Source organism: Hippocampus guttulatus, chromosome 3, assembly GCF_054856545.1.
Source record: "Hippocampus guttulatus isolate MCC_2025c chromosome 3, RoL_Hgut_1.0, whole genome shotgun sequence".
Lineage (NCBI taxonomy): Eukaryota > Metazoa > Chordata > Actinopteri > Syngnathiformes > Syngnathidae > Hippocampus > Hippocampus guttulatus.
In genome coordinates, this window is record NC_141263.1 from 8,373,931 (window position 1) to 8,387,566 (window position 13,636).

Here is a 13,636-nt window from a genome sequence, read left to right on the forward strand (position 1 = left end):
GAGGGGCTAATCTGTGGCTGGCTTTTAACCAAAATTTTCCCAGAGCTGAATTGTTATGCAAACAAGAGCGCATACACTTAATTATAATACCTCTCCCAGCAGAATGTGGACTCAACATTCCACGTGATAATTACACTTAGGCCGTTCCAATAAATCCTTCAGACTCATAGAGTTGATTGTACAGAATAGCTCATTTCGGTTATGTCAGTGTCAAGCGTGATGTTGAAATGAATTTTCATTTACATACACACACACACGTGTATATATATATGTATATGTATGCTTCACTTGTATAATATATACTGCATATTGCTTCACTTTGACACAACCAATATGGATGGAACTCGTACCTTAAAGCAGGGATATATATATATATACAGTATATACACACACACGCACGCACGTACACACGTGCATGCACACGCACGTACATAGCACACCCGCCTCACAGTGCAGAGGTGAAGGTTCGATTCCAACTCCAGCCTTCCTTTGTGGAGTCGCCCCCCCCGTGGAAGCGTAGGTTTTCTCTGGGTACTCCGGTTTCCTTCCATATTCCAAAAAACATGCATGGCAGGTTAATGGAACACTCTAAATTGTCCCTTTGTGTTATTGTGAGTGTGAATGGTTGTTTGTCTATGTGTGCCCTCCGATTGGCTGGCAACCAGGTCAGGGTGTCCCCCGCCTACTGCCCGAACGACAGCCGGGATAGGCTCCAACACATCCTGAGACCCTTGTGAGCACAAGTGGATTTGAAAATGGATGGATGCCTTTTGTGGAGTCAAATGTCAATGAAGCTGCACTGAAACATAATTTTGAAGGGACGTGAGTTTGTTTTACATTTGAACAGACGGACATGTGCACAGTAATAAAAGCTACTAATAAGGAAGGCTCCCCCTCCATCTCTGGGAGGGCTAATAAAAATGCAAACATTCTGAGCTGGTCTTTGAAACTCACAGATAATTAATGTACACTCTTCAAATTGACACCAGTTGATTGTGTCAGTGAAGGACTGTTTAATTTTTAATCATCACCATGCATCACATCCAACTTGTGCTTGAGATTCATCAACGATGCATGATTTGCAATTAACTGCCTGTTCAGACTGAAGTACCCTTATTTTCGAATAGCTTTAAAGCTTTAGAGAGAATAATGTATATTCAATGTGTAAAAATAAGACAAAGATAATATTTTGAACTGAAATGTAGAACAAGAAAAAATCAAGTATTCCATTTGTATTTACTATGCAAGCCCTCTGTTTGGGTTTGCTTGTTTGCGCGTGGTGTCGTCTGTTCTTGTGCAGTGATGGGGGGAACAAATAATCATGGTATAACGTGCTATAATGCTATAAACAGCAGCTCTGTGAAGTTTCCTTAGGGCAGCTGTGTTCTCTTAGAAGGGTTAATGAATGCAAACAAAAAAAAACAGGCTTGTGTTGCTTACTGAACATCATAGATTAAAGAACATTTGGCGTTCAATTGCTTCTGCGCACAGTTCCCAACAACACCCTTTCACCTCCCACATGTAGCTCATATCTTAGACTACCCATCTGTTTCTCCCTCCCCGCATGAAAAACAGCCTTGACAGGACTGGTTGCAGTTGTGCTTCCAAGAAGTCTCACTATGTATAGTTCAGTATCCATCAACATCTGCCTTTTTGTTTCAACCTCCTCACCCTACCTTTCCTCTTCTTTTCTGTCTTTCTCACCATATCACATTCTGTATGTTTACTCTCTGGTTCTTTATTCTCCCCACTCCCACCCTCCTTCCTGCTTCAATCCGCCCTACTCATTTTTAAAAGCCACATGCTCCCAGCCCGTCTGGCTCAGTTGCTCCCTGCCAATGAAGGCCTTTTTATTGGGCTGAGATTGTGTGCAGCCAAGCAGTGCCTGGCTGGGGCCAACCACACACACACACACACACACACACACACACCACTGCCACTTCCACCCCTCCCCCCCTGCAGCATGGGCCTCTCCACATGCCTGTTCTGGTCTGGCCCTGTCGCCCAGAAGGAGATTACTTGTTTCTGCTGCCCTTAATTGCTGACAGCAGCTTGAGTGGAGTCAGAGAGAGAGACATTGTAGAAAGCTGCAAAAGGGTACACTGTTAGCTTGTTGAGCTGTTACTTGACATGCATGGACTCCAAGTTTGTCTTCCTTTCCTCAAATAAATGGCTCTACATTTTCTACTTCTGTAAAAAGCCGGGGTTATTACTACCCGTGGTACATTAGCTTGAGACATGGGTGAATAGTGCACACATTAAGCTTAATTCAAGGTTTTAAGCAATGCACAGGCTCAAGAGTATTAGGGTGCATTCATAGCATGAACAATTTTCATTGTTTTTAAACATTTATGGATTTTTCTTATGACATGTAAAAACATATTGACATATTTCTACACTAATCACACGTGAGCACCAACTAAAAATGCTTTTTTTTTTAAACACCCTTTGTTGGTGCATGTTATATAAGAAATGCTATTTGACTTAACCACATAATGTGACTATCTTATAATGTTGCCGTAGATGGACACCTGCTGGTTACGATAACAAATCCTTCAATTTACAGCATAATTTTTAAAGTCATTTTTGAAATTCCTGTTGTTTAGTTGCCTTTCTGAATCTGAATCTGAATCTGAATTAATTCAACCTTTACAGATGACCATGACCTGAAAGACTGAGAATCTACACAGACATAAAGAACAAATGCAAGTTTTAGCAAGCACATTTATATTTGTCATTACAGTTGTGAAAATAAGTTAAAAATGACTTTGGCAATTATGCTTTTAGGCTATTAACGTCTTTCCCCCACAGTATGTGCACTGTCTTTGCCCCGACTGTATAATGCTTATCATTTTGAAAAGGCAATGATTCATTTCAGCCTTCTGATCTGTGGGGTTGCTTTCCTCTCTTTACTGAAATTCAAAGTGAAATGATCAGTTAAGTTTTTATTGAATTGTCTCTGTGTGCGTGCGTGTGTGCGCGTTTGTGCGTGTGTGTGTGTGTGTGTGTGTGTGTGCGTGCGTGTGTAACTTTTTTAGTCTCCCTTTTTATTTTAATTTTTATTTAACAGGATCAATATATAAGACATTGGATAATTATATGCATGTAAAACATCTAGCTTCAGTGTATTTGCAATTTTTGTCCCCGGCAGGCTGGTACCATATCATCCCCTGGTTTGAATATTCTCAACAGATGGACACGGCGTATTGTTACGCTTGCAGACATTTTAGCCCTCCTAATACTGTTTTTTTCTCATCACTGTAATGTTATAACTACAATTTCAAAGTTTGAAGAAATAAAAAGTCAAATAAGATTTCGAATCTGTATTTTTAGCCCTGGGTTGAATGTGTCCCCCCATCAAAACCCCTGGCCCGAGCCCGGCCCCCTCAGTGAAATTGATCCAGAACCTCCACTGCCGCCTGCATAACTGGCATCCACGGCATAGCTTTATTTTGCAGAGAATCATCTGTAACTGGTGGTAAAACTCAAGGCATGCATTTTTAATGCTCATGTCACAACGAATGCACCGCCTCAGATTTTTGTTGCCACAAACCGAACATACCCTCATAGTGACATGAGTTATTTGAAGAATTGCCACTTGGACTGGGATCGCCCATACATTTATTTGATCTGGCAGTTATTCTCACCAGCAGTCTTTTCATGTGTATCTAGTTAATATCCTATTTGTGTGTGCATGTGAGTGTTTCTCTCAACATCAATTGAATTTGTAAGCAAGTCTTCTTTCACTCTGTTCGAGCCTTCCCGATGAATATGGAGTGCTTTAGCGAAGCGTCTTGTCACTCAACCACAATGTAAAGTGCCCTTTTGATTAACATGGTCTTGAAAAAAACTATACGCGGGGGAGGGGGGGGGGCTAGTAGGCAAAGTAGCACATTCAACGGCTTAAAATGCTAATTAGCTAATGTAGGATAAAAACAAGTAGTCAGCTGGAGGGGATGGAGGATTCACAGGAACTAAGGTTTCTGGTTCATCTTTACTTTAAGACCGTGCACCATTTTTTCCTCAATACTTTCGAGCTGTGATTCTTTGGGCTCTATTTTTGTTGAGAGTGCCTATGTACTCCGACGTAAAAATGGTGCATCTTGAGTTTTGTGCCAGTGCAAGCCTCATTTAGTGTGTTTGTGAATTTAGCAAATTGCGCTGCGGTGGACTGAGTACGCATCTGACCCCTCTGTCCATGTTCCATGTTCAGCTGTGCTAAACTCTTTTGAAACTGTGTCCTTGACGCTTTTGGAGGATGTAGTTCGCCAGACGAAGCCATTTGGCTCCCCCTGCGACTCTCTTCCCCCGCACTTCTTTCAGGAGGTTCTCCCGAGTGTTGCCGCATCGGTCTTGGATATCATCAACAGCAGCCTCTCTTCTGGTATAGTTCCCCAACAGTTTAAACATGCTGTGGTCCAACCCTTGATCAAGAAACCTGGTCTTGATCCAGATGTACTGTCAAGTTTCAGGCCCATTTCCAAACTGCCTTTCATTTCCAAAATTCTGGAAAAAGTGGTGCACATGCAGTTGAAATTTTTCTTGGATGAACATAACATCTTGGAGGTCTTCCAGTCAGGTTTCAAGACAATGCATAGCACGGAGTCAGCCCTGCTACGCGTTTCTAATGACATCCTCCTGGCAAATGACACTGGAGACCATGTGTGTCTAGTTTTATTGGACTTAACTGCAGCATTTGATACAGTGGATCACAGTATTCTGCTGACTCGTTTGCAGCACTTGGTGGGCATTGGCGGCAGTGCTCTTGAGTGGTTTAGGTCCTATTTAGCTGACAGAACCTTTTGTGTCAGCCTTGGCTGCTCTGAGTCACGCACTGCTCCCCTATCATGTGGTGTTCCACAGGGCTCAATTCTGGGGCCTCTGCTGTTCTCGCTGTATCTGCTCCCATTGGGTTCCATCTTAAGGAAACATGGTATTCCCTTCCACTGCTATGCAGATGACTGCCAGATCTATGTCCCACTGAGCAAGAAAGACGCCTTCTCATTAAGGCCACTCCTATCCTGTCTGGAAGAAATCAAAACCTGGATGGCACAAAATTTCTTGAAATTCAATGAAAAGAAGACAGAGGTGATATTGTTTGGTCCCAGTGGCCCTTGTACATCCCATCCTGTAGACTTGGGCCCCCTGTCTCCTTATCTTAAGTCAACAGTCTCAAACTTGGGCCTTAAACTGGACAGTGATTTCAAACTTGATCGGCAAATTGGTGCCGTTGTTAAATCCACCTTCTTTCACCTTAGACAGCTGGCCAAAATAAAACCTCTCCTCTCACATGAACACTTTGAGACAGTAATTCATGCCTTTGTCACATCCCGGCTCGATTACTGCAATGCCCTTTACTTTGGAGTCAGCCAGTCCTCCATTAAGCGCCTTCAGCTGGTCCAGAATGCCGCTGCTCGCCTCTTGACTGGTACTCGTAAGAGGGAGCACATAACTCCTACTCTGGCATCCCTTCACTGGCTCCCCATACATTTTAGAGTTATTTTCAAGATCCTCTTATTTGTTTTCAAATCTCTGAATAATCTCGCGCCACCTTACCTCTCTGAGCTCATCCGCCCCTAGACACCTGCCCGGCGCCTCAGGTCTGTGGACCAGACATTATTAGAAGTACCAAGAACCAAACTGAGGCTCAGAGGGGATCGAGCCTCTTCTGTTGCTGGTCCCTCTCTCTGGAATGACCTCCCACTGAACATTCGGCAAGCCTCCTCGCTGCCCATCTTCAAAACCCTCCTCAAAACTCACTTGTATTCTTTGGCATTCAACTCAGCATGACTTAGATTTGTTCTTGGTTTTACTGTTTGGTGCTTTCTACCGTCTTTATTACCGATTTGTCTTACGGTTTATTGTGCATGTTAAATTGCTCCATGTACAGCACTTTGTATGCAGCGATGGCTGTTTGAAAGTGCTCTATAAATACAGTTGAGTTGACTTGACTTATTTTAAACACCCTTGATGCACTAGACAATTTGGTGGCTGAAAGTAGACCAAACTTTATGCCTACTGGAAGCAGGTCTCAGTTGTAGCGCAATTGATGTAAAGGGCTTTGGGTAAATTTTACCGAAGTACAGAGAGCACTGTGCTCCGGGCATGTGTGGCAGATTTCATTGTTATTTCACAGATTTGACAACAGTTTTCATCAAACATTCTGAACTATTGTACAAATGAATTCCATCCATCCATCCATCCATCCATCCATGCATCCATCCATCCATTTTCTGATCTGTTCATCGTCACAAGGGTCGCGGGGCTTGCTGGAGCCTATCACAGCTGTCGTAGGGCAGTAGGCGGGGTACCCCCTGAACTGTTTGCCAGCCAATCGCAGGGCACACATAGACGAACAACCATCTGTTCTCACACTCACACCAAGGGACAATTTAGACTGTTCCATGAATCTATCACACATGTTTTTGGAATGCGGGAAGAAACCAGAGTACCCAGAGAAAAACCACACAGGCATGGGGAGGACATGCAAACTCCACACAGGAAGGCCGGAGCCAAAATCAAACCCTGCACCTATGCACTGTGAGGCCGATGCACTATAACCAGTCAACCACCGGGCCGCCCACAAATCAATTCATTGAACACATGAATTTAAAAATATTTGTATATTGTTAAAATCACCAACCAGGCTCCTGGTGATCAGTGATTGCTGTGGCCAACTTAACATCATCCACCAGTGGAGATCTTCCTGCAGTTCCTTATAAGCGTACTTTGCACGCGTCAGTCTCCTGCATGGACTCCAGCAAGTCAGTTTCTTCTTCCGCTATGTTAACCGTTTGGAGCCACGTCCACTGGCCGGAACGTAAGTCAGCTGTGTTCACGCCCACAACTGCGGAAATGCCCCTTTTGAACTGCACGCGTCTGCCACCACAACAAACGAGTATCCACTGTGTATTTTTATTTATCCTTTAGGCACCAACACTGTAACAAGGCGAACATCCATCCATCCATCCATTTTCCGAACCGCTTAATCCTACAAGGCGAACAACAACACTTTAATATGGTCAGTAAGATGTTTAAACATACAACAGACACCACAGAACAGACCTGAGGTTTATGAATGATACAAGCAACACAAAAACGGTGGTATTTTGTGAAGCTACATTAAATGAAGAGCCATATTTTTATTTAACTACAGTCGAACTCCTCTACAATGAAATCATGTATGCAGCCAGAAATTTTTCACATCAGGGGACTTTTCACTATAGCGAATTTTATCTCCGACGTAAACACAAACACACACAAAAAACGTATATGTGTACTTTTAATTTTTATTCCAATAGCGCATAAGTATGAGCATACACTTATTTGACACTTCATATAGCCAACGGAGAAAGAAAAAAAAGGGAAAGAAATTGTGAAATTTACGATCAGCATTCACTTTCACTTACATCAATTTCTTGCACAATATCTTTTACTTTGCTTCCTCCATCTTTCATCTTTATTACTTTTATCCTGTCTTCAAGTGTTAAAGCTTTTCTTAACTCCTTTTGAAGAGCCTTGGGTCCGCAAAGGTCCGTTTTGTAGCCATTTTATACCAAGCAATGCAACGTTCGTGCTGTGTCTGAAACTACGAGTGACATTTCTAACCATGTGCTAACAATAACAAATACTTCCTGTACTGCTGCGCATGTGTAAGCCAGTGTGGTGGTTGCTGTTGCCGTTTCCTAGCTAAGCAGTAGGAGTCGCTGTGACAGGCTGAGGTTGGATTAGACTTATGCGGAAGGCTTGTTTTCGTTGTAGTGAATGTCATTATTAGGCAAGGGTGGAGAAAAGGATTTCGTATTACGCAACAGGGGGACTTTTCGTTGTCGGGGGAAGCAGAAAACAGGGAATGGCTTTAATGCATGAAGATTTTTTCACAGTAGGGGTTATTTTCACACATGTAGGTTTTGTTGTAGAGGAGTTTCACTGTAGTTTAGTAGCACCCTCTTGAAATGCACCAGTATTACAAGGCACCGCAGAACAAACCAAGCCCATGAATAACTCTCCATAACGCTAAATCAAGAGCAGCTCGCCGCTTATGGTGCAGAGAAATCCATATTTCATTAGGTCTCCTGCTATTGTCTGTGAAATACACCTTTTTTCCTTCTTGGTCATAAGCTCTTGTGTTCTCTCATCACTGGGCCTTTCCCCCGTTGCAAAGAAAATGTCTACGACTGTTTCAAAAGGAAATATTTTTCAACCTTGAATAATAAACCAAAGGTACTGTTATGTGTGTGATTCTTTCAATTGTGCGTCCCACCGCAGCCTGGTACCGGCGGTTGAGGACCATTGCTCTCGGAGGTGAAATGAAGATTGTTTAACTGTGCTTTAACTGCGCTTGTGATGTGAATAAAATAAACAAATATTGTGACTTTCGTTCTAATATTTTCAGGATATGTTTTGTGGACACATATACATGCGCACATAAACGTTAGTGACAATCAATTGTTTTTGGGCAGGCTATGCTTTGCTATGCTTTTTAATTGGTTCATTTTACTGTACTTTGAACAAATGTTGGCACAAAAAAAGAAATAAAGTACAGCCTAACTATTTCATTGTATTTTCTCCATCATCGCCTTTAAAAAAAACAGCGGTCAAATTCCTCAAGGACGGTTAGAAATGTCCTAACCTGAGGTTGGTGTACTTGACCACGAGACCCTAATTTAATTGGAATGTGCAATAGGATGAAGGAGACAAAGGGCTTGACTCAAGTCACCATCTATCTTTGACTACCCTTGAGTGTTTACATATTTTATCACTTGTGTATTGCACTCTGGTCCAGCGGTCACAGACTGTAATCTGAAACGAATATCTCTATCATCTCTTCCCAGTTTGTCAGAGACCATATGGCTGGGTTACTGACTCTGCTGATCTCCCCTAAAAGCCCCAAATTTGTCACAACCTTCAGTGCTCCTTCGAGGGAGATAGAGAGGCTGTGATTAAGTGAGAGGGGAGGCGTGGGGGAGTGGAAGCATGCTGTCAGGAAGAGAGCCGCTTCCTGGCTGCCTCGATGCAATCATGGGCACTATCTGATAGTACCGGGGGAAATTGGATGAGCTGAGAGACATTGGCTGCCAGTGATGGAAAAGATGACTCCTTTGTCACTGTGTCAGTCAATTCCCTACTCTTACCTGAGAGACCAATCAATAACACATGGAGAAATAGTTTCCCTTTGTCTCTCGGGCTAAGGAAAACATCTTCTCGTTATTACAAATTTGTTTTGCACGCAATCTTTGTGATAAGTCAATAATTGATTTTGCGCTGACTCTGAAAAAGACTCAGGATTTGCGGTTGGTGTTGGTTTGAGTGCATGTTGTCTTATTCCCAGTTACAGTTACAGTGCAGAAGGGCCTGGTAGGCTTACGTCAGCTGACATGATGTGCTTGAACACTGAATGATTCATTGCAGAGATACAGGGGATCACAGTTAAACATTCTGTGGAAAATATGGTCACGCTCAGTCAACATTTAAATGCCATTTTCTCTCCATTTCTACCCACAGTTCCCTAGTACATGTGAAGAGTCTGCTTCCCCTTTTGTCTTCATCTGCACTAACCCCCAGGAGCTGCTGGTGAAATTCCCAATGAAAGGGAAGCACAAGATCTGTAAGTCCAATCTCTTTTCATGACAGGGGAAAATAAGTGCATAAAAATAGGCTCAGGCACTTTTTAGTAATGGTTCTGTACTGAATTTTGCATGCTTGCTGCTATACACACATTAAATGAATATGTAAATGATTAATGTTGGTAACTATACTACAAGGGATACAAAGGTGCGGACACACAAAGTATTAACTTCCGCATTCTCTCCAAGAGATTTTTTTTATTTCCTGGTTGCCTGGGAAGACAAGCCAGTCTGTATGTAGGGGATGTAAAATTGTTGCTGTGTTGTTGTTTTTTTTTATCACCGCCACACACATCATATGACTTCTGCTTCTGCTGCAGACCTGAAAGTGATTGTTTACGTAGTCGTGCTACGTTCAAATCTTCCCAGATGCATTAGATTAGTGGTTTGGTTTCAGTGAGGGGTAGTCAAAACTTGGCCTAAGTGCAACCACCTTGTTGTTTTTGTTCAACTTTGGAATATTTTTAAAAAGTATAGGTGGAATTTGTGGAAAGATGCACACATTGAGAAGTAAAGTCGCCATTTTATTTAAAAAAAAGATTCAAGGATGTAATATTAGCTTTTTCTGAAAGATTTATCAAAACATACGAGCCGTGATATTGCAAAGCAGATAACTCACTTTTGAGTGAGGCAGCCTCTTGATGCACAGCTCTCTTTCTTGGACAATACTGCTCAGATTCTATCACTTCACTGCACCTGCACTTGACTTGTGTGAATACCAGTTTTATCATCAGACAAATCCATCTCATCTGAAATTTGGCCATTTTAAAAAACCAGTGTGGTTTATATGTTGCAAACATAAACAGTAGTGGAGAATAGCAAGGCTATATTATCATAGCAGCAATTTTATTAGAACCAGACAACATGACTTATTGGCATGTGTCGCTGATGGTGTACTGGTGTGTGGGCAGCCCAACTGGTTAATTGGCTAACTGTTCTTAACTCAGTGTACTTAAACCATTTACAACAGTTGCAGACAATTGGCATTAATCTAATTATTTGGTGTGTTCCAATACAAGTTTTTCACTTCCGATATGATAGTGATATTGTAGCCTACTGTCCGAAACAGAAACAGATATCTGCAGGAATGATCCTTCCCTTTTTTTTTTCCAAGAATGAAATGTTAGAAGAGACTTGATCAAGTTATATTCAAACAAAGAACAATAGTCAGCAACAGTGAGTATGAGAAAGTATGAGCTACTTATTCCAAACATTTGGGTTACATAAATTCAACCTCAAAAATGAGAATATACTGCACTTGCCTGCCTTTTTCAAAAAGAGAAAACAAATGTGCTTAGCTTCTTCCCTAAAGTGGATATGTGATAGTTTTATAAAACATGCGATTATCTGCCTTTAAGTAAGCCTGGAAACTGTGGCACAAATGGGATGGATGCTGTCAAAGAATTAAATCACTGAATCTTCTGATGGACAATACCTTGTCACTGAGGTGGCATCATCAAGGGCACTGCTTTGGTACTCCTGACACTTGACTCGGAGTTTGAGAATAACGCAGTACATTTTCTTGGGCTGCAAAAGGCGCAAGCAGTTACCTTAAAGTCCAATCATTTTCTCACGACGGTATGGTATGTTATTAGTAGATACTGTGAGTAACAGAATCGGACTGATACTGCTATTCGCAGGGGATTGGCAGAGAGCCCTGGCACGTATAGGTCAAAATTGACCTTCCAAAGTGATTTGTAATTGAGTATACAGTAGGTTGCATGTCAGCACGTGAAATGGAGCGGATCATAAATCATCAACGCCATGTTTCTAGAATGTCCACAATCATGCACTCATGTTCCATCAATGACTGTATTCAGGAGTTAAATTATTCAACACAAACCACCATCACATGAAGCTAGCTCATCAATCGTATTAGCTAGCAAACTAGCCTAAATAGCACGCCAGCGCTAACTGACATCGCATCACGTGTGGCCTAAAGAAATATGTGCCCTAGCACACTACACAAAGAGCATTAAGTCCCGGTATTAGTAATAGGGGCCGACTGGCATGGACTTTTATGAAGCCAATGCAGATTTTTGGCAGAAGTAAATACTGGATACCAAAAAAATGAGCTGATTAATTTAAACAATATGCAATGCATAAAATCACATGATATTTTTCCCACAAAGCATTTCAATAGGCATGGTTCCTATTTCCCATGAAAAGCAGGGGTCAACTGTAAATATTTCCTTTTTGGTTCCTAGAATGCATTGCGTGGCACAATGAATGTCATGAATGAAGTTATAAGGACATTAATCCTTGTCATATGTGTGTTTGAGTAGTTGAGTTTGTGTCATATTCAACACATTTGTTTGCCGTATGTTGTACTGTTTTGTTTTGTTTTTCTTTTTTGAGATTGTGTATGCAGTTATGGGGGAAAAATATTGTTCAGTTCAGTTTCTTGTTCCTTTCAAATTTCTGGTACAGCTAAAAATACATTTGTTAAGACAAGTATGATGATGACAAAAATATCATAACATTTAATTTAACACCTGATATCTGGCCATTTTCCATGTTTTTCTCCATGAAAACAAAAATCACTTACTGTAAGTTCTTACTTTAATAGGTTATATTCTTGTACTGCCCAAAGACTTTGACTTTAGGCATTCCAGGTTTCCTTTTCATTCTGTTAAAACATATGATACACCTTTTAGTGGAATCAGGAATTCAAATGAACAAGAAATTGAAGAACACAAGGTATAATTTTTATCCCCAAAATCACAAATAGTCAAGTGTGAAATAACACAACCACATAATTCATTTGTGAGATACCCCTATGCGAAAAAGTGGCTCTGTGCAAGTCGTTCTGAGTTGAGTCCATAATACTGTCCTGGGTGTAGTTTCTCAGTCCACGACGTGACAGCTAGGCTGGGCGAGACAGCGCGCAATCCAAACACTAAACAGAACTGCATTATTGGCAGAGATTAACACTGCCTTATCATCTCCTGATAAAAGGCACATAGTCAAATGTTCTGGATAATTGATGTGACATGTTTGTGTTTTTTGGCGATGTGTCAACTGCATTGATAAGTGTGATTGGGCAGCTTGTTGGTGAGGTGAAAATAAAATATATACTTTATGCTTTTTATTGTCTTCTGGGAGACCATACACAGTTGATATAAAATGTTTACACACTACGGTTCCAATGCCAGATTTTTGTGACAGTTTATATTCATCGGACCAGAACACATTTTCCCATGCATTTGGGAGATTCCAAGGGTATTTTTTTCAAACCTTTTAAACCATGGCTGATCTTGGCCATGAATGCAAAAGGTATATGTGAAAGCAAGTACAACGCTACTCAGCACCAAACGAACACCCTAAATACTAGAGTAAAGCATAATTGCGGCACTCTTCGTTGAAGGTGGAGAGAATTATGAACAGTTCCAAAGAGCAGTGAGTGTTGATACAAAACCTCCAGGCTTCTTCTTCACAGGAGAAAATATTGAGTGGTGGTCCTTATTGATTTTCTTTTTTCCCCATGAAATAGGATGTTTATCAAATTCCACACAATTGTAATTTTATGGCTCTCCAAGTCTGATCTAATTCACAATTTTCAATTGTTCTTTGTTTTGTAAAATGTATGCCCCGTGTTGACATATAGTATGCACTGGTCACAATGATAATGTTTTAATTGGTTGGGCTTCAAACTTGAGATCTTGTCAAATTCATGCGTTAAGAGCTGACCCCCCCCCCCCCCCCCCCCTTCTCTCTTTTCTCGCAATTCCCAATGCTCATGGCTCTCACCGGTCAAAGCATGACAACTCATCTTCAACAGAGAAGCTGAGCAAGGCTGTGTGCCTTTCAGCAGCATTCATCCTGTCTTGTCTTACAGTCTCTGTCTGTCGTCGATAAACTGCAATTTCATGTTAATACCTCCACTTTTTTTTGAGGATATTCTTTTGTGAACCATATCTAAACATTATACACAATATAAAATATTTTTTCTCCTATGGAGGACAGTCATTTTCAACAAGCATTATTATTACCAAATGTGAACCTTTTTG

The 13,636-nt window shown here is 41.3% G+C and overlaps 1 protein-coding gene across 2 annotated transcripts in view; it reads left to right on the top strand.

The window, feature by feature from the left end:
- trip4 (thyroid hormone receptor interactor 4) overlaps nt 1-13,636 on the top strand; it is an 89,764-nt gene that overhangs the window by 26,495 nt on the left and 49,633 nt on the right. The window contains exon 12 of one of the 2 annotated variants that reach the window (XM_086107930.1): nt 9,505-9,607. The exons of the other annotated variant lie outside the window; for it this stretch is intronic. Coding sequence (XP_085964056.1) covers nt 9,505-9,607 — 103 coding nt within the window. The remainder of the gene's footprint in view (nt 1-9,504; nt 9,608-13,636) is intronic. 2 annotated transcript variants of the gene reach the window in all.